Raw genomic sequence first — 26,935 nt, 5'->3', positions numbered from 1 at the left:
GTTCTTTCAATTTTAAAACAGTATGGTAAAAATGCTTTGAAAACTTCTGGTTTTTTCCCCCCATTATGTTTTAAAAGATGTCCACAAATAAAGTTAGTGTTTGTAAAGTGGGATATGAATGAACTGTTAAAAAACAGAAAAAGGGTTTATGCTAATTTAAAATGTAGTTGAATTAAGTAAATAAGTATTTATGGTGGAAATACAATTAACTTGTGCTATCAGTTGTTCAGCCTACACTGTTGCACTCGCACTTCTGTGCTGACCCAGAACATTACACAGGTACAAAAGTAGGAATTGCTGCTAGCAACCACCATTACCAATATCAGAAGCAAGATAGCATAAAGGAAGAGGTGGGATTGTGGTTGCTTTGCTTGTCTGTATCCATAGGTTACTGACAACTCGGAAGCCAACTCTGCTGCTACAGTTCTGTGCTCTGCTTGATAGTATATATGAACAGGATTTCAGGTGGTGGGGCAGCAAAGACATGCTTCTTACTTTGCTTGGAATATCAACAGGTGCAGTAGAGGTCACACTGCTGTTGCAGCTGCACACATCTGTGGATTCGTGGTTTTGATCAAAGAAGTAAGTTTAGTAAACATTTTCTGCCTCTCATAACTTATTCCAGTGAAATCCAATAAACACTGGTTTCATCTGATATTTCTTCCAATTTTATCCTTCCTTCAAGGAGTTACAGGCTCGCTCTTCTGTCCATTTTATAATAATCAACAGTTCTATGAGGTATATTGAGCTAAGAAATGGTGACTAGATTAAGGCTACCCAATGAGCTTCAGAGCTGATGAGGTATCTCTTCCACACTGGTGTTATCCAATGTCTTCCAGATGTTGGGTTACAGTTCCCATAATCCCTGGCCAAAAGCCATGCTTTCTGGGGCTGATGGGAGTTTTAGTCCAACAGTATCTGGAAGGTGTACCACATTGGCCATCCCTGCATTACACCACAATCTCTTGTTATTTTCTTATCCATATTACCTACCATGACTATGCTTTTCCCCTCACAAACTTGGATTGAAACTTCTACTTCATGTATAAGAATGCTCCAAAAGGAAAGGGGAAAAACCTTTTTTTTTTTAATTCTAAATGCCTTCATTTTACTGATAGAATTATAGTTTAAAAACGTAACGGGTAACTTAATTGATGTTAGTTCATGTTGAGAGAAGTTATTTTAGTTCAGACAGTTCAATGTGAAAATTGCATTACAGTAGAAAACGATATTGAATAGCAAGATGGTAAGAGTTTGTCTATGCACATGAATTGACAATGTGGTAAAACGGAAACAAATTGTGATGACAAGGGATTGCCCTTATTAACAAAAATTAACTAATCACAGGGTCTGGGTGGCATCTGCCTGGCATTTCTTAAAAGATTTCAAATGTGAAATTGCTGGTCTTTTAACAAAAATACAGTTCCTAAGATCAGACACACTCTGAGGATTATAAAGTAGCCAACTTTTTTTTGGGCGGTGGGAGGAATGTGGGAAATAACAGGCCAGTTAGCTTAACATCTGTTCCAAAAAAATTGGTGGAAAGCATTATTAAAGATAGAATTGTGAGGTATATAAAAGTATAAGAGTTGTTGAAACAAAACCAGCATGACTTCTGCAAGGGTAAGTCCTGTCTAAACATTCTAGAGTTCTTTGAGAGTGTCAACAAGCATATTGGTTGAGGTGACCCGGTTGATACTGTGTACTTAAACTTCTAAAAAGCTTTTGATAAAGTATCTCACCAAAGACTCCTGAGTAAGCGTAACAGACATGAAATGAGAGGTCCTCTTATGGATCAGGAATTGGTTAAGTAGCAAGAAGCACAGAGTAAGAATAAATGGACAGTTCTCCCAATGGAGGACTCCAGAGGATCAGTATGGGACCTGTACTTCTTAATGTATTCAATAATGATCTAGAGTTTGGGTTGATCAGGGAGGTAGCCAAGTTTGCTGCTGATAGCAAATTGTTCAATGTGGCTAAAAAGAATTGCAGGCAGTTCCAAAAGGATCTCCAAACTGGGTGAATGGGCAGTAAGATGGCAAATGCAATTCAAAGTAAGGTGCAGAGAGATCATACTTTTAAGTACTATATATATGCTAATGGGACCTGAATTTTCAGTGACTGGCCAGGAATGAGACACATAGAGGATAAGCGTGAACCAAATGGCAAAAGTGATGTCCATGTTCGGGATCTTTAAAACTGCCAATATAATGTTATACATATCTGGTGAGACCACACTTGAAATATTGTGTGCAGTTTTGGTCACCTCAAGTTGCAAAAGGTTCAGAAAAAGGCAACCAAATTGGATCAAGGGACTGGAACAACTGCATAAGGAAAGGTTAACAACATCCAGGGCTCTTTATTTTAGAAAAGAGGTGAGTACACTTGATCTTATCCAAAAGGCCAAGAAGTGATGATAAGGATGTAGAAAATCATGTATGGTAGGAAGAAAAACTCCATTCTATAATTTTGACCATCCAATGAAGCCAAATGCTGGAAGTTTCAGGACAAACTTTTTCTGGTCCTAGAAAAGGGTAGAAATTGTGTGGTATACAGGCAACTGGTTGTGTACAGGTGTAGTGACACATGTTAACTTCTCTTGTCAAATACAATTTAATTTTCTTGTAAGCGCTAGAAAATATATCTGTGGTCACCAGCTACCTTAGTAAACAAAGATCATTGAGGTAGTTTTCTGCAACTTCAGTGAAGGTTAATGTTTAAATTTATGCAAGCTGAATTCAGTTCTAGGGATTCAGAATAAATTGTTTCAGGTTATTAACATACACATGCATCTACAGTGTTGTCTTTTTTGTTACGGATCTGGGATTCTTCCTGTTAGTTGGGGAGACAATGGCATAGTTGCATTGAGGGATATAAGTAGCCTCTTGAATATTGTGGGTATTGTTCTCTGGCACATTTTTTATTCTCATCTGAATAAGAAGATTCTCATGGAATGTGATTGCATAATACATGTGCATTAGTGTGTTGCTACATTTGATTTAAGTGGTCATCGGCCACTTTACTAACACCAAGCATTTGCTTAGATTTGATAATTAAATTTTAGATACTTGGGGGCAAATAAATATTTGTATGGATATATTTCAGGGCACTTAGGTGGAATCTACACAAATATAAAAATCGTTCTGAAAATGCTTTTTTAATTTTTTTTTTTTTAAATACATTGAATTTAGTATAAGGCTCACTATCGCTATCTAGTGTAACATTGTATATTGCACTTAAAACACAATGTGTTTTATTTGCAGCTGTATAGCTGAGTCCTTAGATTAAAAAGTACAGGTAGTTAAAGAGCAAACAAGCTATGTTAATTCATTTTTTCCAGTGAGTCTTGAGTATGACTAACGTTGGATATCATTCTAAGTCTTCCTAGACATGGGGTTGTTTATCACATTAGAGTGATTTAGACTTGTGTACACAAACCATTTCGAGCACACCCACCCACCCTTGGAACTGTAGTTTGCACCTCATGAAGCTACAATTCCCAGCACTCTTCTCAAACTACTGTTCTTACGATTCTTCAGGTATGTGCTTTAAATGTATGGTGCATATGCAGTCATAGTGATTTGCGTCAGATCCTGATGATGTTTCTTGTTGAATCGTTCCTGGGATCTTGCCTGTTAGCTGCTGAATTAGTGTGCCTTCCCCTCCCTCACTGCCCTAATTGCAGGGGAGCCTGTTGGTTACTGCATGGAGGTCAAATGTAGTGCTTTCCAGGTGTTTTGAACTGTAGCTCTCAGCCAGCATGGCCTGTACTTAGGAGTGATGGTAGCTGTAAGCAACATTTGGAGGGCACTGCATTGACTACTCCCTGATTAGTGTCTCTTGAGAGCACTTAAAGAACAACACATTCTTCCTCCTGCTGGTGTTTGACATTTACAATTTTTAAAAGTTAGGGGCGGGGCTTGCATTCTTCTATGGATAGGGATTTTGCATCTCCACCCTCACTCCAGCTTTTAAAAAATAATATACCTGGAGAAGCTACTGGCAGTTTCCATGCATTAAAGTTATCTTTTCCCTCCACTCCAGCACAAAAAAAATCCAACACCATCGGAACGAGCAAAGCACAATGCTAATTCTCAAGTTTTTAGCTTTAACACTGGGAGGAAGTCCTCTGAATCTTTTTTAACATTTAGTTGAAAAGTCAGCAGCTGAACATAGGTTAGTGGAACAGAAATAAGACTGGTTGCCAAAATACCTGGCAATATTAGAATGGGGGGTGGGGGGAAAGTATTTTAAGTAACTTCCAAGATGCTGTTTTTAAAAGTATGGCAACAGGGCAATCCTGTATGCATTTCAGGCCTCGGGAGCAGAGTACAGTGGTGCCCCGCAAGACGAAATTAATTCGTTCCGCAATTTTTGTCGTCTAGCGAATTTTTCGTCTTGCGAAGCACGAAATCCCATAGGAATGCATTGAAAATCAATTAATGCGTTCCTATGGTCAAAAAAAGTCCAAACAAAGCCAAATTTGGTACAACAACAGTTTATTAACTGCTCTTTAAAGTCACACATACTGTAAAGAGCAGTTCAAAAATTGAAGGGAAAATAAATTAACTTTATAAACATGACAGAAAAACATTTAAAAATCAACAAAGTGTACAGTACATTTTCTAAGACTCTGGGGGACCACTCGAAGAAGGCTCCTCTTCCACTCTTTGCTTCTTGGTCAAGAACCTGTCCATAGTCTGCTGCTTTATCCGCCTTTTCAGCAGCTCCCTGAAAGACGACATGACCCTCGTATCATAAAAGTTCCCAGCGTCATGTGCCACGTGCTTCTCATGGTGGTGTAGATCTGCAAAAGTCTGCACCTCCTTCCACTTCTGGCAAATGTCCCTCAGTCTTTCGGAGGACAGCCGTTCCTCAGTTGCTTCCTCCTCTTCCAGTGAGGCCTGCTCCTGCGCAGCCTCTGCCTGCAGTTCGACCAGCTCCACGGTGGTCAGCTCGTCGTCGTGCCCCTCCACCAGCTCGCAGACGTCCTCCTCCGTGACCTCCAGGCCCATGGTCCTCCCCAAGGCAACAATGTCCTGCACCACTGTTGACTCTGGTGCATCAGAGTCACTTGGTGCCACACAGTCCGGCCACAGGCTGCGCCAAGCGCAATTCAAATTTCTCTGGCTGATCCCTTTCCAGGCCGTGTTGACCATCTTCAAGCAGGTGACGATGTCGAAGTGGTCCTTCCAGAATTCCCGCAGGGTGATGGTGGTGCAGTCAGTCACCTCGAAGCATCGCCTGAAAAGCTCCTTGGTGTAGAGTTTTTTGAAATTGGCGATGACCTGCTGATCCATCGGCTGGAGCAGTGGCGTGGTGTTAGGCGGCAGGAACATGATGTTGATGAAGCTGAACTCCTCCAACAAGTCCACCTCAAGGCCTTTAGGATGGGCAGGAGCATTGTCCATCAGAAGCAAAGCCTTCAGCGGCAGGTTGTTGTCCAGCAGGTACTGCTTGACAGCAGGGCCAAAAGCAAGATTGACCCAGTCCACAAACAGCACACGTGTGACCCAAGCCTTGCTGTTGGATCGCCACATGACACTCAGCCGCTCCTTGTCGATCTTGTGTCTCTTGAAGGCCCGTGGGTTCTCCGAGTGGTACACCAGCAGGGGCTTGATCTTCAGGTCGCCGCTTGCGTTGGCACAGAAGAGCAGGGTCAGGCGGTCCTTCATGGGCTTGTGGCCAGGCAGCCTGGACTCCTCCTGAGTGATGAAAGTCCTTTTGGGCATCCTCTTCCAAAACAGCCCGGTCTCGTCGCAGTTGAAGACCTGCTGCGGAACGTAGCCCTCCGTCGTCAGAACCTCCAGGAACTCCGCTGCAAAGTCTTCAGCCGCAGGAACATCAGAACTGGCAGCCTCTCCATGCCTGACCACGCTGTGGATGCCAGATCTTGTCTTGAACCGGTCAAACCAACCTCTGCTAGCCTTGAAGACTTCTGGCTCGGCTGAGGTTCCTGGCTGTTCCCGGATGAGGTCAGCGTGCAAGGCCTTGGCCTTCTCACAAATGACGGCCTCAGACACTGTGTCCCCTGCACGCTGCTTCTCTTCTATCCAGATGAGCAGCAACTTCTCGACCTCCTCCAGGACAGCTGGGCGGTTCTTCACGATCCTGGTGACTCCCTTGGCTGCATCAGTCGCCAGGATCTTCTCCCTCATCTTCAGGATGGTCCCGATGGTCGATGGGTTCCTGCCGTACTCCCTGGCGATGTCCGTCACACGCATTCCGCCGTCGTGCTTCCAGATGATCTCCTTCTTCATTTCCAGCGTCACCTTCTCCTTCTTCCTCTCGCCGGCCACCGCAGCAGCAGTCTTCTTGGGTCCCATGGCAGCACAGCTCCTACCTTCGTAAACTCAGAAACAGAAAAAAAAATCAGTGATGTGCTTCAAACCCAAAAAATACAAAAGCAGCCAGCCACCCACCACACAGAAATTAAAACCCAGAACCAAGGCCTTGAATCCCAAGCACCCCAACCCCAAATCCAAAATCCAAAAACCCCCAAAAAAGTTTTAAAAGTTTAGCTTACCAAATGGATGAAAGAGAAGTTCTGGAAAAGCTTCAACAATCAACCACCGAAGTCCTCAGAAACCTCAAATGGCTGCAAAATAAGTTTAGGAAAAGCTTCAAAAATCACCAATGTCTTCAAAAACCTCAACTGCTCCCACAGACACGCACCAACCCACCCACAACACAGAAATTGCAAACCCCTCCCCAACTGCTCCCCCAGCCCCTCCCCAACTGCTGCAAACCCCTCCCCAACTGCTTCCCCACCCAGACAAAAAAAAATTTCAAAAAATAACAACATGGCCAGCACTCAGAAATTCAAACTCAGAAAATTTTTCAAAAAAAAACAACCTGGCCCAGTGGTCACAGAAAATCATAAAAATTCCCCCAAAAACCCCACATGGTCCCAGATTTCTGCAGAAACCTCCCCAACTGTTCCCCTAGCTAGCCAGCACTCAGAAATTCAAACTCAGAAAAAAAAAATTGAAAATAAACAACCATGCCTAGTGGTCACAGAAAATCATAAAAATTCCCCCAAAAACCCCACATGGTCCCAGATTTCTGCAGAAACCTCCCCAACTGTTCCCCTAGCCAGCCAGCACTCAGAAATTCAAACTCAGAAAAAAATATTTGAAAATAAACAACCATGCCTAGTGGTCACAGAAAATCATAAAAATTCCCCCAAAAACCCCACATGGTCCCAGATTTCTGCAGAAACCTCCCCAACTGTTCCCCTAGCCAGCCAGCACTCAGAAATTCAAACTCAGAAAAAAAATTTGAAAATAAACAACCATGCCTAGTGGTCACAGAAAATCATAAAAATTCCCCAAAAAACCCCACATGGTCCCAGATTTCTGCAGAAACCTCCCCAACTGTTCCCCTAGCCAGCCAGCACTCAGAAATCCAAACTCAGAAAAATTTTCAAAAAAAACCAACCTGGCCCAGTGGTCACAGAAAATCATAAAAATTCCCCAAAAAACCCCACATGGTCCCAGATTTCTGCAGAAACCTCAACTGTTCCCCTAGCCAGCCAGCACTCAGAAATTCAAACTCAGAAAAAAAAAATTGAAAATAAACAACCATGCCTAGTGGTCACAGAAAATCATAAAAATTCCCCAAAAAACCCCACATGGTCCCAGATTTCTGCAGAAACCTCCCCAACTGTTCCCCTAGCCAGCCAGCACTCAGAAATTCAAACTCAGAAAAATTTTCAAAAAAAACCAACCTGGCCCAGTGGTCACAGAAAATCATAAAAATTCCCAAAAAAGGCCCACAAGCCCCCAGATTATCGCAAACCCCTTCCCAACACCAAGTCCTTGAATCCCAAACACCCCAACCCAAAATCCAAACCCCCCCAAAAAAGTTTTAAAAGTTTAACTTACCAAATGGATGAAAGAGAAGTTCTGGAAAAGTTCTGGAAAAGTTTTGGAAAATCTTCAAAAGTGAGCAAAGTCTGAGAAAAGGCTACCAAACCACGTGCTAACAGTTGCTCCTCGAAGTCAAGTCGCAACTGCAGCTGCTCAAGCTAAGCACCCTTGGTTTTAACGGTTTTTACACAAAGGAAACAAAGTCGCGAGACGTTTTCGTTTTGCGAAGCAAGCCCATAGGGGAATTCGTCTTGCGAGGCAAATCGCGGACGAAAAAACCTTTCGTCTAGCGAGTTTTTTGTCTTGCGAGGCATTCGTCTTGCGGGGCACTACTGTAATTTTTATGTTGTGACCAGCCAGTACTTTTGCAAGAGTCCTTGGCATTCCATTCTAGAGAAGCCTTGGGGAGGGTTGCACAGCAGAAGCCTCTAGCATAGACAAAATAAAACAAGGGTAATGACAGGGCAAAAAGCAGTGATTTGATAAATATGTAAAGTGTTCACTCTTGATGACCACCCTTTATTTCTAGTTTATTTGAGCAATTCTGATACTTCCTGGGAATATTTGAACAGATCTAACAATAACAAGGTTGGTATTTATTTGCATGAACTGTGTTCCTTTTTTTTTTTTTTTTTTGCTGGGGGGAGTTTTCCTGCCCAGGTCTTCCTATCCTGAAGGTATACTGGAGTGGAATATTTCAGGTGAGCTTCATAATGTAAAAGAAAAAGAGGTAGATAACAAAAATGAAGGTAATTATCCGTAGTTACCGATTACTATAAAAATTCTGGTATCATCACTGAAATGTGTGTCAAATCACTGTATTTTAAACAAATACATTAAAATGCTTATTGTAAAATTACTCTGGTGTCTGGGTTTTCTTTTTGCACCATGACATTATTTCAGTAACTTTTTTTAGTACCTACATCAGTGCGGGGTACCTGCAGCCCCAAATGTTGGACTACAACTTATATCAGCCCTGGCCAACATGGCCAAAGTTTGTAAGAGATTATGGGAGTGGTAGTTCAACAACTTCTGGAGAGCAATTCCCCCCACCCCCAGCCCTGAACTACATAATTAACTTTATTTCAGTGCAAAGCACCAAGTGTCCTTATCTCAATGTGAAAACTGATTAAAAATCCAAATGTTAAACCAGGACCTGATTGATACAGTGCTTCCAGTCACTATTTCATGAAGCCTGTCTAGCAATTGTTTTAAAAATGATGCTTGGATTCAGGGAAGCATGGGGTTGCCAAAGCATGCCATGCATGGTGCTGTAGAAAAGGTGGATAGGTCTCCCATAATACTAGACTCTGGGATCAACCATTAAAGTTGAATGGTGAGAGATTCAGGACAGACAAAAGGAAGTACAGTGGTACCTCGGGTTACATACACTTCAGGTTACAGACTCCGCTAACCCAGAAATAGTACCTCGGGTTAAGAACTTTGCTTCAGGATGAGAACAGAAATCGTGCTCCAGCGGCGCGGCAGCAGCAGCAGGAGGCCCCATTAGCTAAAGTGGTGCTTCAGGTTAAGAACGGACCTCCAGAACGAATTAAGTACTTAACCTGAGGTACCACTGTACTTCAAACAGCATTCAGTTTAACAATGGAATTGACTGCCACTGTATCTAGTCTGATGCTTCTGAAAAGGAATCGCCGGGAAGCATGAGTAGGAGAGAAGGGTCCTGCTGTTGTGCTCATTCCTTGCTTGTGAGCTTCCCATAGGCTGGCTACTAAACAGAATGCTGGATAGGCCTTTGGTGTGATCCAGCCAGGGTAGTGGGGCAGTATATCTTATGAATCTCCTACAACACAATTATGTTTCAGGAAATGAATGCAGCTAAAAGTGGGATATTCATGCAGGTATAAGCTTGCCCACAAAATGCTAGATTACATGGGCCTTTGGTCTGAGGCGGCAGGGCTTTTTTCTTAGATTATTACTTCCCCAACTTCTCTTGCTCTCAGCAGTTTTCCAAGTTCCTCAAAAAACATTCTGATGGTTGGGAAACACTCATGAATGGGTGAAGAATGGTTCATGCAAAGTTGTGGATGTCTAAAAGGCAGACAGAAGCACCTCTTGTGAGAAGGATGTCTATTTTTTTGGTGATTCTGTTTCCTATTCAGGAGTTTCACTCAAGAGAGGCTTCTTGGAGAGCTGGGAAAGTTACCTTCCAACAGCCTCTCACCAGCACTTTGATTGCTCCAAAATGACATCATGCCAAAGAAGAGAGGTTCTGATTCTGCTAGCTGATTTAACAGATCTTGGATAAAGTTATCTTCCACAATCTAAGTCTGAAAATGTGACAAGGCAGTACCTCTGCAAGTGGCATCATTCTGCAGTTTGGGATGGCCAACTGCAGCCATATAAACCTGAGGTCTTCCGGTTCAATGCCAAATCATATCTAGATCACTTGGTTGTTTAGGTCTCTCTGGTGTGAGTCCAGCCCTCATCCTACCCATGTGGTAGATTTACTGTATTGTCCAGAAAACTTGCTGCACTGCCCACCCCCACCCCTCAGTTTTGTATTTTGCATAAAGCCTTTGGAGTAGGCCAGTTCTTCGGGGCTACAAATTCTTCTTTGCCCACTATATCTTTTCACCCAAGTTGTGTCTAAAGCATGTTTGTGGCACATTTTGTTTGAGCTCAAAGTGGCATTTTACAGTTTATCTTAGAACATTTGTGAACTCACTGGTTCCTTTTCAAACATATACCATGGAGCACCTTTTCAGCTAGTCTCTCAGGGCTCAGCTAGATAGGATTTGCCCTTTCCTAAAGAACACCCTAAAGAACAGTAGCATTGAGAGCTTTGAGTTGTCTCATTTCTGCTGTAGCTGCGTTTTTACCTGGGATCAACCCTTTGATCGGCTAAGAAGCACTGCTGGGCAAACCCCATTTTTCCTTGCAGAGACAGTTTTCTTGCCATAAACAAAATGAAGTATTCATACACCACCTATGTTATTTAGCAAACTCACATAAAACAATTATCATCTGACAGTTCTCACTTTATAAACAATGATAGGAGGAAGATGGGCGAAGCTGGCAGAATGAGAGAAAGTGGTCATCAGTGGTGGGGGCAGGGAGTAATAGTGCAAAGAAATAAAGCACTAAAATTGCTACTGGATTATGCAAGGCAGATATATTTTACAGTTATAGCCTGACTTTGCTCCAAGGAGTTCATGGTGGTGTACATGGTTCTTCACCTATCCTCACAACAACCCTTTGAGGTAGGTTGAATTAATTTGGGGGTGGGATTCACACACAGAATCTAACATGGAGCAAAGACTGGTTGTTGGACTCCCATCATCCCTGACCTTTGCCTTAACTGGCTGGGGCAGATCGGAGTCCAACATCTGAAAAGTCACAGGTTGCCTGTTTGCATGTTAAAGAAATGGCTATCTGTTCTCCTTAACCTTGATCTCTATTGCAATCCTGTTTTCCTAAGATGTGTGACTAGCAAAAGAAAAATAAAATACAGTGGATGGAAACGGGCCTTGCGTCTCTTCTTTCACCATCCTACAGACTGGCTGGCTATAAATGGAAGGCTTAGGCAGGCTGGAATCCTATGCTTGCTTACCTGGGAATAAGACTGCTAGAAGGCAGCGGGGCTTATTTCTGAGTGGACAGATTGCAATGTCAGCAGCACTGCGCTAGGGAGGTCAGTGGGCAAGGTCTTCCTCTCTTTCCTGATTATCACACTTGCAATCTGAAGTGGTACAGTCCTGGAACAGTTTAACCTGTCTACTTTTTGTGCTCCTGAGAAGACCCTGTGTCATACTTTTATTCCTCAGTTTGCAAAAGTTGTAATAGCTACTGCAAAATTACCACTTTTCGGGGCTGAAAGTGGTAATTTGCAATAGCTATTGTTGGCCGCCACTCTATACTATTTTCATCATGCTTCAGCAATCCTCAATAACTAGAAGAGATTCCATTTCTCACGAGGGCGCCGATATTTGCTCCTTCAGCGCAGCTTCCATAAACGCTCAACGGCTAGGAGAGTAGCGAAAGGTGAACCATTGCATGCTGGTTCGTGTAGTTTCACAAAGCGGAAACGCCCGTCTCTTGAAGTAGTTTGTCCCTTCCCCCACACCGTCCACTCCTCCTCCTTTCAGGCCCAGGGGTTTTTTCTCGCCCAACGTGGTTCCTTTATATAGAGATAGGAAAAGGAAAGCGAGAAAGTCCTCTTAGGGCTGTCCATCAGTTGTGCCTGAAGAAAATATTTATTGACGCTCTGAAATATAACTTTCTGAGCTAAGGGATAAAAAGAGAGGCTTTCTTAGACCAATATGAACCGTTAGAGGCAGAGTGTGAGGGAATAGGAGGGTTTTCAAGGCGTGGAGCGGAGCATTTTTTTCAATCAGGCGAGCTTGGCGGCGCCCCCCCTCGTGAGGTGAAAGGTCAGGCAAAGGGGGCCTTCCCCCTCTCCTCGCCCTTCCCCCACCTCCTGACATGCCAACCCAGCAGTCGGCGGCGGAGCAGCTGCGCGAAAGGTAGGTTGCGGGGTAGGGGGTTGGGGGCGCTGCTGGGCGGGATGTAACGGCGCCCCTCAGTAGGGCGGGGAGGTGGGGGCCAGGCAGGCCAGAGCCAGTTCTTAACGGAAGCAGGAGCCCCTGAACGCCTGCCCACCGCTAGGACAGTGTCGCCTGGGAAGGGGGGGGGTCGGGGGTCGGGCATTCAGTGGGGCTGTTCCTGGTGTGGGGGGCAGGTCTGTGTGGGGCGAGCTCGATCTCCCCCTCTACAGGCGAACCGTGAGGCGAGCCAGGCATTCAAGCCACTCTGCGCCAGTCATGATGGTGACCGCTGCATTCTCTCAGGCGTTGCTAACCGAGTCTGGGTTTGTTAATTGCAGGTTCTAGGTTTTTCCAACCCCCTTTTTCTTTTGTGCTCATTCTGAAGCCCCGGAAATGGAGTTTGAGCTCATGGAGAATGACATCCTAGAGTCTCTGGAAGACCTCGGGTATGTATGAGAGCAAATATGTGTAAATAACTTTAACTTCGGATTTTTTTTAAAAAAAAGTTTTTTTGGGGGGGTTGTTATGTGTCCTCACCCCCGTGCTCCATGTTTTGTGGGGCAATCACTTTAGTTTTGTAATCATCACTAAATTCTTGAAGTGTTGTGGGGGGGGGGGAGTTGCTTGGAGGTGGGGAGGGGAGGTTAGTGCTCAGTGTTAGTAAAAGATAATATCTATAGCGGTTTCTTAACGAGATAACATTCTGCGCATTGAAAGATCCGCTCTCTTTGGCCTAGTAAACAGTCTCGAACCATATGATTCATTTCTGAAATAAAGCAGCTGTGTAAATGAACTGGATTGGAAACCACTATGAGCTTTATTTTGGAGGAGGGTTTTGATTTGGACCAATTAACAGAATAACTTGATATTTTACCAAAAGCGTCTTATCATTTGCATCAAGATGGGTATACTAGTCTGAGGTTCTGAAATGAACAAAAGTATATTATCTGCAAATGAAACTAACTTATGTTCAACTGAATTATGAACTGCTTTGTGAATCTCACAGTGTTGTCTAATAGCACTAAAAATGGTTGAAAATACAAATCAACCATCTGCCTCCACCATCTTTCAAGGCATTACAAGATCACAGAGTATTTGGTGTTACTGCCCTGTGCTGTGCATGAAGGCAGGGCCACATCCATTCAGCAGGCTTAAAAAAAATCTATCTGGCAGTCCAGCATCATTTTAAAAACCTCCACAAAGAAATTTCTACAATGTTGACTCCCCCCACCACCACCTCAGTGCTCCTTCTCCATAATATTTACTGTTATTCCCTATAAATATATTCTACAATATGAATCAGTTGCCATTCATCCTTCCCTTTTAGCACAAAGTATTTCTCATGCTGCAGCCCTACACATATGTAAAAGTAAGCCTAAATGAACACAGTAAGACATAGTACCAAGGAAATCTGCCTAGACTAATGTTAATCATGCTTTAGCCTTTTCTATGAGGCAAGTATGATGCTCCATTTATGTGGTGTGGGGACTAGTAATGCTATTTCTCTCTTGTACCCACACCATTAAAAGCATACTGTACAAAAGGTTCTCATTGCTTTTGGAACATTTCTCTAGCTGCTGCTGCTGCTGCTGCTTTTTTGTAGGATGGCACAATTCCTGTAGTTTTTGTTTTGATTTGTTTGGCTTTTCAGGAAAAAAAGATGCTAGCAAATATTTAGAAATACCTGCTGCAGAAAATTTTAAAATGCCTGCAACAGAGGATTTTGCTTACTGTTGCAAATCTTCTGAGTTTTCTGTAAATAGTAGTAATAGATAATACACTATGAATGGTAAGGAATTTTATGATGTGTGTTCTCAAAAACAAATTTGTTTGCATTATTCAGTAAAGAACTGGATTGGGATCCAAAGAAGTGCTGAAAGTGCATGCATGGGGTAGTACTGTGAGTACAGTGGTTCCCAGTTTGAAAGAGAAAAGCTGCTTTTAAAGCAGAACAGGGGCTTATCTCTTTGGCATTGTTATGGCTGGCTGGGCAGTTGTCCTAAAACATCTGCACCAGTTCTTTGAATTCTCTCCTTGATTCTGTTGTTCAGGGATGTGGCGGTGGGGAGAAGTAGCATGCTAGTGCAGCCAAAAATGAATGTATATTTCCCCCTTATCTTCACTACTATACTTTTATTGTTGTTTAGATGTATCTTACATCTCCAGTCTAAATGCAATCCAGCAGCTGACAAAAAGAGGACAGTTCCTTGCTCCAAGGAGTTTATAATCTAAACTTTGCAAGGGCAAGGATCAGCAGAGGAAGGACCAAAGGGAGAAAGAGGCAAGGGCACCAAACATTAGGGAGAAGAAAGAATGAGAGAGATAATTATAACAAGGGAAGATTGTGAGCAAAAAAATTTAAAGATTCTGATGAGGATATAGACTTCAATTCAAAGCATGCTAACTTGAAGGAAGTACCTTTGAAATCATTGGTGTTCCAGATAAATATATTGAAGTGTTAGTGGTGTTATCACCAAATATGCATGGATTACATACCTCAGAAATTGTACAGTGGCTTTTAATAACATGTTCTTATTTTTGTTTGTTTGTCAGTTACAAAGGCCCATTGTTAGAAGACGGTGCTCTGACCCAGGCAGCTTCTGGGGGGGCCAGTTCCCCTGAATATACTAAACTCTGTGCTTGGCTGGTGTCAGAGTTAAGGCTATTTTGCAAACTAGAAGAAAATGTGCAAGCGACTAACAGTGAGTAATCCAGAGTCTGACACCATTGATTTATTTGTGTCTTTCATATTAACTCTGAAAACATGTGCTGGTATAGATGCTTCCAAAACTGATGTAAAGGGTTTTTCATATGCAAGTTGAACTTCTCAGGAAGCTGAATACTGTGCCCAATGCCACATTCTGTTTTTGCCTACATACCCATGGAATCAATTTTACTAGTTGTCTTCCGCTATATTTCATACAAGTGAGTTTTGTTTTTTTAAGTGTTCATTTGAATACACTATTTTTGCCATTCTGTATCACCTGAGTTCTTTTGTTTGAAATGTTAATCATATTTTTGGGGTTTTTTAAAAAAAGAAAATAGGCTATTTTAATCTTCAACCGTGAATCTTTATAACATGTATGGAAGCAGTCTGTTCATAATGTAACTTTGTCTTAACTCGTGGCAAAGAGTTAATAGTTGAACCTCTTAAATGAAAATGATCTGTGTCTTAAGGTCCCACCGAAGCAGATGAGTTCCAGCTTGAAATGAGTGGGTTACTGGGTGAAATGAACTGCCCATATACAACACTAATATCAGGAGACGTCACCAAGCGCCTTCTCAATCAGAAGAACTGCCTGCTGCTGCTCAGTAAGTTGAAAATAACAAAATATTTTTTTTTCTTTTTGTGCCACTGTGGAGATAACTAGGACACTTGTCCTTTTGCTGATGCTTCTTGAGAACTTATGATACTACGATATTTAGAAAAAGAATATAGTCGGATCTGTTGAAGCTTTGGATTCATATCGTCTGTATCGTATTGGAAACTGTCCAAGTAAAAACAACAACCACCAAGCATTTTTCTCTTTGCTTGTTATGAACAAACTTTGTCAGCATTTGAAAGTGAAAAGACATCTCATTCAGAAGTGATGTAGTAAACATGAAGGAATAGCAGCTCACCCTAGCTACTTAAGAACCATCCTGCTCTTGGGAGAGATCTAGCTTCCCCCCCACCCCTATTTGTGCTTTGTCTGTGCTGTCTTAGTACAGAGTTTTAATTGATATTTATGTTAATAGAATCATAGAATTGGAAAGGACCACAAGAGTCATCTAGCCCAACCCCTTGCAATGCAGGAATCTTTTTGCCCAGCATTGCGCTTGAACCCATAACCCTGAGATTAAAAGTCTCACGCTCTACCATATTCTTATGTAAACTACTTTGTGAGGTTTGCTTTAAAAGCAATGTCTAAATATCTAAATTAATAAATCACATTCTGCAAAGGCATGCCATGCTTGCTTGAGCACTGTTACCCTTAGCAGACCTGCCACTTGGTAGTCTGTTTTTTAGACCCTTGTCTTATCTGAACCTCACCTCTCATTCGGTTAATATAAATATGTTATGGAATCCAGAATAGTTTCCTTTATGTTCACAGCTAACTAAGGCAGATATTTGTTAAAAGGTGCTAAATTGTAGCTTTTCTTCCTTCAGCATACCTCATCTCAGAACTGGAAGCTGCCAGAATGCTTTGTGTGAATGCTCCTCCCAAAAAAGCCCAGGAGGGAGGTGGTAGTGAAGTCTTTCAGGAGCTGAAAGGCATATGTATTGCTTTGGGCATGTCCAAGCCTCCTGCCAACATAACTATGTTCCAGTTCTTCAGTGGAATAGAAAAAAAGGTAAGAACTGAGGGTTTTGAGGTACATAGACTTGGACTATGGCAAGAATGGACTATGGCAAGAATAGATAGGTGGGAAAGCTCGAATGTGTGTATAGAGCACCGTAAGCAAGCCCTGGGATCCAAGCTCTCTTATTCATTAGGCTTTTGTTTTTATGTTTACTTAATAAATTTATATGCTGCTCTTCAGTAAACATATTTCAGGGCTGCTTACAAATAAAACAATAAGATACAAAGGAAAATGCATAGTTTAAAGCAATGAATTTTAAATACTGCAGATAAAGTAGCATAAAACGTACAATGGGTAAAATTAGGGAGTGAAAAGACCAGGAAAGGAAAGGGGCTGAAAAGACATTGGAATAGGCACCAGGCAAGCCACCTTGGAGAGAGCTTTCCACTAATGTAGCACCACCACTGAGAGGGCCCTTTTCTTCCATCTCCCCCACCTTGCTGCATTTAGTGGGGACTCTTGGAGAAGGGCTTCCAAAGATTATCTTAGTATACAGGGTAGGCTCATTCTTAAGGACAACCTCCAGCATTTATAACTAACCCTTGAGAGTGAAAAGGTTGTGTGTGTGTGTGTGTTATGGCACTACCCACTGGATGGAAGCCTGTCCTTCGGTATCATTATTTCTAATAGCAATGCAAGTTTTCCTGTGCTTGTGGCCAAAAATGTACCATCCCTGCACACAAAACGGTATCAGCAGATTTAGGGTTAGGCTAAGGTTTGCAGATACTCACTTTCTTTAGAGGGGAAATCCAGTTTTTTTGTGGGGGGGGGGGCAGGGGAACAAATCCTCTAAGTGGCATGGAATATTGAGAGACTAAGAGAGGGCGGGGGGAAACTGTCGGAATAAGATGGCTAGAAATGAAAGTTTATAAAGCACTATCTCATGGTGTGAATAGGTCACTTCATAGTTCACACTGAGAAGCTATTTTAAATTGTCTCCAGGAATGTGGAAGTGAGGCCTTCCCATAGATATTAATGGAGTGATCAGAAATTTTAATGTAGCTAGGGTTGGGCACAAGAACATCCCCATTGCAAAACAAACAACCGGCCAGTGAGAATTAAGCATGCTCAGTGGGCAAAGAATGTTCACTGGTGGGAATGGAATGCAGCACCTGGAACCCTGAGCAGAAGAACTCACTGCAACTTATTTTTACCAAGACATATGGTTAAAAGGCTTTCATTCTTGAATTGAGATTTTTTTTTAAGTTGTCTGTCCTTCCCACATTAATAAGAGGTGGTTTACTTTACTGATGTCATAATGATGTTATTAAAGAATTGCAGAAGATTCTTATTTTAAACCAACACAATTATCTGAAAATTTTAGGAATGTATTCTTTTGTGTAGCTTCTATTATGTATGAAGCATTCAAATTCCCTTTCAAATCCGTATGTTTGGTGGGGAAGAGAGCAAGCATTCACTATATGATACTGTGCTATTCTAACATAGTATATTTTTATTACAGTTAAAAGAAACATTAGCAAAGGTTCCTGCAAATCATGTAGGAAAACCTTTACTGTCAAAACCACTGGGTCCAGTTCATTGGGTAAGTCGTATGTCTGTAAAACTCTTTTTATTCTATCCTTGACTCTTTTTGTTTTATATATTTTCTTTCATGTACATTAAGCAAAACTGTGTGATGATTTTTCTCAAGGCCTAGCCAATTCTGATCAAGTTCTGAGTTTTACTTAGAGTGAAGCAAAATGCATTTGAGAAAATAGATTCTTGATTGTCCCAAGTTCAACACATCCAAATTCACAATTGATTGTTATATCTTGACATCCCTCAGGAATGCAGGATGAGGAACCCCATATTTAAGGATGATATTAAACCATAATTAAAGCAGCGATGCAACTTGGGGCAGGGACAGTTCAGCAGTGCGTGATATTTATACACCTATAAATACCGTATTTTTCGCCCTATAGGACGCACTTTTTCCCCTCCAAAAATGAAGGGAAAATGTGTGTGCGTCCTATGGGGCGAATGCAGGCTTTCGCTGAAGCCTGGAGAGCAAGAGGGGTCGGTGCACACCGACCCCTCTCGCTCTCCAGGCTTCAGGAAGCTCTGCGCAACCCTCAGGAGACCGGCGCGACTTCGTGCCAGGCTCCCGAGAGCTGCGCAGAGCTGCCTGCAGTCCCGGGCTTCGCGCAGCTCTGTGCAACGCTAGGGAGCCCGGCGGGAAGTCGCGCCAGTTTCCCGAGGGTTGCGCAGAGCTGCCTGCATTTTGAAGCCTGGGGCACGCTGAGGAGCACGCCCGGGCTACGCGCAGCTCTCCGCAAGCCTGGGGAGACCGGCGCGACTTCCCACCGGGCTCCCTAGGCTTGCGGATAGCAGGCTGTTCACGGGACTGGGGTCGGGGGAAGCTCAGGTTTCCCCCGCGCCAGCCCCGCGCCTGGGGGGGAAATATATTTTTTTTCTTTATCCCCCCCCCCCAAAAAAAAACTAGGTGCGTCCTATGGGGCGAAAAATACGGTAGAAGGTTAGAGGATCTGGGTCTTTAGACATCCTGATATGGGGAAGGTTTTACTCTCCAAGTCTTCAGTGATGCTGAGCCATTGTTTGGCAGGAACTATAGCCCATCCTAAAATTAGTCTTGGCATTCCCAGTAGAGTTTTTAAGCAGGAGCTGCAGAGGTCCTTTTTCTTATTCTGCAGCTAATTACTTGGAACATTTAATCTGATGCTTCTCTTCCTGGCATTTGTTCTTAATATGTATAGTTGTGTTTATTTTATAGATAAGAAAATGTAAACCTTGGCCTTCCATTACAGTCACAGCACTAATAGGAACACTGATATTATAGTTCTTCTAGGAATCAGTGTTAGTTTTATCAATTTGGATTTAAAACTTTTGAGTCTTTATGGAACTGTCGTGTTCTTGATTGTTGTCAAGATGAAGGACCATTCGGTCCTGACCTCTTTAAAGTATGGTTTTCTGTTACATCCAAAATGGGGAGCAGTCATTTGATGTTGGTTTACTTGCCAGGAATCAGACCGTGCTTTAAAATTGTAGCTAGTAAACTAAAATTAATCTGCAAGTCCCCATTACAGTGGAACCAGGGAACTATGGTGTTAAGAGACTGGGATTGAAACCCCCAGATTAGCACATGATTGGGGAGCACATGGGCCTGAGATGCTGTTTCTTGGCTTAGTACGCTAGTACATTGCACACTAGGAATGCCTTGGCTGAGAAGCAGTGTAATATGTGATACGCATTTTTATTTCAGGAAAAAATTGAAGCTATTAATCAAGCCATAGCCAATGAATATGAAGTCCGGAGGAAATTGTTAGTGAAACGTCTGGATGTGACTGTCCAGTCGTTTGGCTGGTCAGATCGAGCAAAGGTACAGTTTGCATTCTGCAACTTGCTTTGGCCTTGCAAAGAGCTTCTTTTCTTTTCTTTTCTTTTTTGCTGTCTGCCAAAAAAACTCCCTGATGGCTCTCTGATGGTAGAAGTATACCATAATTTAATTGACTTGTCTCTGAATGTACTAAGCACTTTTGTTTAAAGCTTATATTTCATTTGGTAATTCTTTTGTTGACACTTAGGAGTAAATTTAATCATCAGCTGTGTACTTGCGCTAGGGGCAAGTGAAAACTTCAGTGTAGCTCACTGCGTATCTGCATTTCACATGCGTTGCCAGTATAAGAATGTCATCGCGAAAGGATTATTACCACTTTGCACTTTTCCGCTTCTAATTGAACAGTTACCCAATAGCATTGCTAATCATTTGCTTCACAAAATGTACCCAAATCACTATATTACGGTGCCTCATAAATATTTATTTTGAACCATTTTTTCTCAGGAGAGCTGTAAATGGGGGAAACTGCAGTTTTAAAATGCAGTCTGAACAAGTTTCAGAAATGCAGCATGAGATACAGACTTGGAAAATGGTTGGCAAAATAGGTAGAGGAAGAACAAAATAACATTTGAGAGACCTTCGGAGCTGGATTTACACCTTATTTATATAAGCTGGTATATTGTCCCATTAGGCACTTTCCCATCAGCTCATACAGCATTTCTCATGAATTGTTAGTTGCCTGCCATGTGGGCCTTGATCTGTCCTTGGAGCTGTTGTTGTTTAAATTGGTAAATAATTAATTTTTAGCTGAATGTTTGTTTACATCTGTTGACTCTCTTCTTTTTTGGATCACAGAGCCAAACAGAGAAATTGGCTAAAGTCTACCAGCCGAAACGTGCCACCCTTACTACCAAATGCGCTATATCTGTCGCTCACCTCTTGGCAGCTCGGCAAGACTTGTCAAAGATTATGAGGACGAGCAGCGGGTCCATCAGAGAAAAGACCGCATGTGCTATTAATAAGGTACCTTTGTCACATTGATATAATTTAGTTCCTACTGTGCTGTGGATATTAAATAACTTGATGGGGAAATTTTTGTATGCTTTCAGCACATACAATACACACTCTGTTTTGCCTCTCCCTTCCCACGGTTCCTTTTACCAGGTTTACAAAATGGCATGGGGGGGGGCTGGTTTCAATGCCAACTGTTCAACCTGCTACATTGCACAGGAGTTGTTAACTGTTCTGTGTCACATGTTGATATAGCACAGAGCAGGGTTCTTCAACCATGGGGCCCCAATTTTGTTGGACTGCACCTCCCGTCCTCCCTGACCATTGGTTAAGGTGGCTGGGGATGGTGGGATTTGTAGTCCAACAACACCAGGGACCTAAGGTACAGTAAATGTCATACTGGTTTGCAGTAGTACACGGTAGTCATGTAGCAAGAAAATCCTCTATTGTAGCTGTGCTTATCTGTGGAAGCATATTTTGACTTTCAACAAATTTAGCAAAACCTAGTGGAAGCCATGTGGGACTGGATGGATGTAGATGCAAATTCTATGTCAGCCATGAATTTTCTCAATTATATTTGAGAGTCATACTCTTGCCCTATGCCATAATTAGGGCTTGAGGAGGTCCCCTGCGCTACACTGGCTGCTCTCCCCACTTTCTCTCCCCCACACACCCTGGCCCCTCTGGGGAAATAGCGATTATCTAGTGTCCGTTGCCAGCGCTTGCCAGAGCAGTGCACCCAGCAGAACACTTTTTAAAGTTGTTTTTTTTAGGTGGTGACCAGTGCATGCTAGCCCCAAAATACCCATGTGAAGTGTTGATGCAGTGCCTGTTTTCTAATTCACTGCCACTCCCCTATATCTCTTGCTGTCACTGTGTAGTCATTTAGGTATCCCAAACAAAGCCCCCACTATACAAGGACCACCACTACCTCTTCAAGACTATTTTCAGAAATGAAAAAAATACAGTCAAAGCTTCCTTAGATTTAAAGCAAAAGAGCAATATATTGCTGAGTACCAAATCTAAAATCTATCTGGAAGATATTTTCTCTTACTGACATAAGATATCTAACAGAAAATTTAAAAATGAAACGTAATGGGCAAGGAAGCCCATTTTTTCTGCATACCGAATGTGGACCATCTCCATCCCTAAGCACTGCTATAATAAAGGATTATATCTTGATGTGCTGAAAGATCCTTCCCACCCCGCTTCTTCAGTACTTCCGTTTCAACTCATTTTTTTTAAAGTACAGTGTTTTCAGATTATTAAATAGTGTTATATTTTATATATTAAATAGTGTATTCAGGTACCAGGCATGCTTTGTGACTGGCGTGGGTCCAGTTGCAATCACATGGAGATCTCTGGATGCCAGGTTGGCGACTGGGAAAAGCAAAATGTCACTTATTCAAGTCCTTAGAGAAGGATCTGAAATATTTTCCTTGAAGTTTGAATTTGTTTTATTTATTTGATGTAAACCACTTTTAGATTTGTTCTTTAAAATATAAAATGGTATAGAAATGAAGTGAATAATATCAATTGCAAAAAAGCACCTAGACATTCCATTGTGGCACCCATAACCTAGGTTTAAGGTGCCATTTGGCGATTAGCTTAGATATCGGAGTTTTTAACACTGTAAGTAGCGCAGTTCTTCCCTTGTGTTAATTCTTCCAACACATTGCCTTCTTTTGCTTTTAGGTATTAATGGGCAGAGTGCCTGACAGAGGTGGCAGACCCAACGAAATTGAACCTCCTCCTCCCGAAATGCCACCGTGGCAAAAAAGGCAAGATGGTCCTCAGCAGCAAAGTGGTGGAGGCAGGGGTGGCAGAGGTGGCTATGAGTCGTCCTACGGAGGTCGTGGAGGCTATGAGCAAGGGGGCCATGACCGAGGAGGCCGCGGAGGATATGACCAAGGAGGCTACGACCGTGGCAGCCGCGGAGGGTACGACTCATCCTACGGAGGCCGTGGAGGCCATGAACACGGGGGTCACGAGCGAGGAGGGCGAGGACGTGGTGGTTATGACTATGGAGCCAGAGGGGGAGGCAGAGGAGGCAAACCCCAAGGAGGCTGGACTGATGGTGGAGGAAGTGGCTATCAAGATGTCAACTATAGGGATAGTAACTACAGAGACACAAGCTTTCAAACTGGGGGTTATCACGTTGGTGGCGGCTATCAAGGAGGTGGCTATGGTGGTTATCAATCTTCATATTCAGGAAGCGGATATCAAGGTGGTGGCGGCAGCTACCAGCAAGACAACAGATATCAAGATGGGCACTCCAATGATCGAGGTGGAGGCCGTGGAGGAGGCCGGGGCCGTGGTCGTGGCGGCCGTGGCGGGCAAGGAGGTGGCTGGGGGGGAGCAAGAGGTGCACAGAACTTTAATCAAGGGGGGCAATTTGAGCAGCACTTCCAACATGGGGGATATCAGTACAATCAGTCTGGATTTGGACAAGGAAGACACTTCACAAGCTGAGGCTGCAAAAGCTTCCATTTGGGCAGAGCTCATGTAATAGATTTTCTATGGTTTTCTTTCTGAATTAGTACCAGGCCATGTCAGGCTGCTTCCGGAAAATGATCTTTGCTTTTGAGCACCTGCGAAAGGTGCGCATAAGTCTGATGCTGCCTAAAATGCAGCATTTCAACTCCAGGAAGCTCAGAACTTTAAGACAGCAGCCCTGGTTCTGTTCACTAAATGAAAATTGAGTACATGTCTGTCACACCTTTAATATGCAAACTAGTATGTCTGTCGGTTTTTACATGAGCTCATTCTTCCTTTAAGAATCTTCCGCTCTTCAAGCCACTTTGAATATTGCTCTTCACCCTGATTTTCTGTAGACAACAAGCTGACTTCAAACCTGTATTGTAAAGCTGCAGGTGTGTGTAGTTAGTTGTGTGCAAGACCCTTTGAAGTGGGTTGGATTTCTGCATTTGTAACTGCACAGAATTGCAGCCTACTTCACGGGGTCCATGTCTATTATATGAGCTCTACTGCTGATGACTTGTTCAATAGCCTTATCTCTCATTGATCAAAACCACACTCATGTCCCCATCAGAGACCCAACCACTGTCATGCCACGCAAAGGTCATATAACAAACCGAGCTAAGTTGTGAACAGATAGTATATGTAGCCTTGTGCTTCAGCATAATTCAGATTCATTTCACACACCAGAAAACAGTTGATCCCCTGACCAGCCTAAATTTTACTTGAAATTAGCTAGCAGTAATGGCAAGCTGAAACTTGTTTTGTGCACGAGTTAATACCACTGATCAGCAATTATAGGATGGTTTCAATTTTTGGCATCTAACAAGACAAAATGCCCTTCAGGTGGGATTGTTACAGTTTTCCTTACTAAAAGTTACATCAGTGCGCCTTGCCTGGGGTTTTTTTGTGTATGAGTGTGAGTGTGCTTGTGCGTGTGTGTACAGAAACATTGTCAAGCTGTGAAAGAAAGAAAAATGGCTGAAGGTGTGCTATTGTATAAAAGGTGAGCAATAAAAGTATCTGTTCTCCTATTGGTTTGTTTCTCTTTAACTTTCTGTTGGTGCATGGGTTACCAATATTTTTGAGCTAGCAGGCACAGCTTGACTTTAGAGAAAATGCTGTGGATGCTAGCAACAAAATGGCTGCCATGGGGCATGGACCAAATTTGGAGAGAGGAGACAGTGCTGCTGCCCGAGTGTCAGGCTTACCATGGGAAGTAAGCTTTTGTCCTGAGTGTCGTCACACCAGAGTTATTACATGGTTGTTGGCTAATAAGAACAGGAAGCATTCCTCAGTTCCCAAAAAAATGCACAACGTGGCCACACACACATGCACACACACAAACCACAAACACATGCATCTGCCACTCAAGTGTACACCACATTTCTCCCTCTTGGAGAGACAACACAATATTCATACTGCATTTCCTTCCTCACCTACTTCTCTTTCACAGGCCACACATCCGTGCATCTGACCCACATGCACAGACCACGTGTACTTCTCTCCCAAGTGCACATTTCCCTCTTGCATGCACAAGGGTGTGTGTGGCAGGAATAGTTAAACACTAGACAGGTGGAACAGGCTGTCTCACCTATATATTTTGCCTCCTAGATTTTAAGAATGCGAGACATTTAATGGCTTCCATCGGAGGTCAAAAAGCTCCTTGCAAATAGGCATGGGGCTTCTCACCTGTCTGCCTGTTTCTTGGTTGTAGCAAGTAGAACAGCTAGTAGTGGCAGGGAAATGGAAGGCAGTGGTTCTGCCCCTTCAGATGTATTGATCACAAGCAGTTTTTGATCCTAGATGCTATTATAGGTCAAGGAGTATAAACGTTATGTTTCCCTGCATAGAACGTATTCATTGCCAAGTTGCTAATTTTCATGGATGTAGAAAACGTCTTGATCAAGTGTTGGCAAGTGTTTTTAAACTGCTTTAAAAAATGAGAGGAGAGTGGGCTATCATTCTATTGTATGCCTAGAAATCAGCTTTGTACTTGCTCCTCTTCCCTGACCTTGGGACTCAGTTTCAGTTTCCTTATATGGTATTCTCCTTTGCCTTTTGCCACCAAAGTCTTTAACCAAGAAGGACACCCTAAATTCACCATAAACCTGAATTTTGTAAACTTACTAAGATACGGAAAGCAAGTAAATGCATGCAATTGAACTCGGTATGTGTATTTTATACTTTGATTAGAAGGTCAATTGCATTTAATTGCTTTGCATAGCTTATTAGAAGTACATTAATTCTTATTTATGTCTAAGGTATAGATTACTTGCAAACCGTAACCCATTAGCATTAGGTATGTATAGCTTGGAAATCTGTGCCCACTGTACCAAAAAATGTCACAGTATACATACTGGCATCACAATGGTCAATCAAGTTGTCAAGGTTTTTATGACCACTAGGTGTTGCTCCTGATCCACAAGTAAAAAAAAAAAAAAAAAAAAGCAGCAACAAAGAAAGCTTGTTCTCGATTCCTACTAATAGACTGAAGTGGCTTCTGTGTTCCATGTTCTAGAAAATGATGCATCCTTGTCTCCACGTGACGTTAAATTACTGCATCTCTGTGCAGATGGGTTTTGGTCTCAGAAAGCATTGGGTTTTTAATGCAATCTTTCTATGCCATACCACAAAAGATACTGAAAGTAATAAAAGGGCTGAGTTTGAGTATAAATATTGCTGATTTGGTGCAAGGAAATAGGGTGAGATTTTTCAAGTAGCTTGGTATCTCTGAATGCCTTGTTACGGTTTGCTGGGAACCAGCAGTGCTTAGGATAGGCTGTGAGACTAGTTTTCAGAGATCTTTGAATAAGTTACACATACCCATGAAAATGCAAAAGAACTTTGTTATAGAACATGAAGGCATTCTGCTTGCACAGGTGAAACGTGCAGTAGTGCCGTTTGATCTACCATGTTAATTGAACAATGAGTTAACACTAGTGAACATGATTGTGCTTGAATAAAATGCTGCTTGCTCCTTAGTATTCTAAGGAATTAGGAGTATTCTAACTGCTTGCTCCTTAGATTCGATCTGTAACAAAATTGTGTTAGAGACCGTCTGAAGTGGCTATGGAATTGGGATGGATGTGCAGATACCAGAATCAAATGGGGCCTTTCTCAAGTTACCTCTGGCTCCTTTTCAACAACTTGCTTTGTTGTCAACAGTCGCAGACTGGAACTATGTGGGCAAGGCCAATTATGCTGGTCATTCTCCTTCCTGGTGATACAGCTATTAAAAAAAATCTGTGGCTAGCCCTGTTTGCATGGTGCTGGCTATAGGATACCATGAGTCTTTTTGAGCTAGGAAATGATTGTACAAGACAAAGAGGCTGACCAGCAGATGGAAAAAAATTTACAGTATGTGAGTGGCTGTCATCGTATGGTTCCAGGATACATCTAAGTGACACACGGGAAGCTGCCTTGTA

General features: G+C 42.6%; 2 protein-coding genes across 2 annotated transcripts; one reads left to right on the top strand and one right to left on the bottom strand.

Moving 5' to 3' along the window:
• Positions 1-1,912: 1,912 nt before the first annotated feature.
• On the bottom strand, positions 1,913-8,220 carry LOC309338625 (tigger transposable element-derived protein 1-like; the record flags this gene model as incomplete). Its single annotated transcript, XM_081855945.1, has 3 exons — positions 7,887-8,220; positions 5,746-6,598; positions 1,913-1,976 (listed from the first exon to the last, which is right to left on the bottom strand). Exons 2-3 carry the CDS (start codon positions 6,324-6,326, stop codon positions 1,913-1,915), a joined length of 645 nt encoding a protein of 214 aa, XP_081712071.1. The 5' UTR covers positions 6,327-6,598; positions 7,887-8,220.
• Positions 8,221-12,252: 4,032 nt separating this feature from the next.
• On the top strand, positions 12,253-24,541 carry FAM98A (family with sequence similarity 98 member A). The gene is made up of 9 exons (XM_081856588.1): positions 12,253-12,358; positions 12,718-12,825; positions 14,933-15,081; positions 15,557-15,691; positions 16,530-16,714; positions 18,186-18,266; positions 19,944-20,060; positions 20,874-21,041; positions 22,725-24,541. Exons 2-9 carry the CDS (start codon positions 12,773-12,775, stop codon positions 23,499-23,501), a joined length of 1,665 nt encoding a protein of 554 aa, XP_081712714.1. The 5' UTR covers positions 12,253-12,358; positions 12,718-12,772; the 3' UTR covers positions 23,502-24,541.
• Positions 24,542-26,935: the final 2,394 nt, after the last annotated feature.

The sequence above is a fragment of the Podarcis erhardii genome (genome assembly GCF_964252035.2).
Source record: "Podarcis erhardii genome assembly, chromosome: 3".
Taxonomy (NCBI): Eukaryota; Metazoa; Chordata; class Lepidosauria; order Squamata; family Lacertidae; genus Podarcis; species Podarcis erhardii.
Note: the sequence above shows the minus strand (reverse complement) of the source record. Positions and strands in the feature narration are given on the sequence as shown.

What these genes read in the sequence shown, in the direction of transcription:
- FAM98A (XM_081856588.1), top strand. Translation starts at nt 12,773, where the DNA reads ATGGAGTTTGAGCTCATGGAGAATGACATCCTAGAGTCTCTGGAAGAC. An exon ending in GAACTGCCTGCTGCTGCTCA is followed by an intron (nt 15,692 to 16,529) that starts GTAAGTTGAAAA and finishes TTCTTCCTTCAG; the next exon opens with CATACCTCATCTCAGAACTG. An exon ending in CCGCATGTGCTATTAATAAG is followed by an intron (nt 21,042 to 22,724) that starts GTACCTTTGTCA and finishes TTTTGCTTTTAG; the next exon opens with GTATTAATGGGCAGAGTGCC.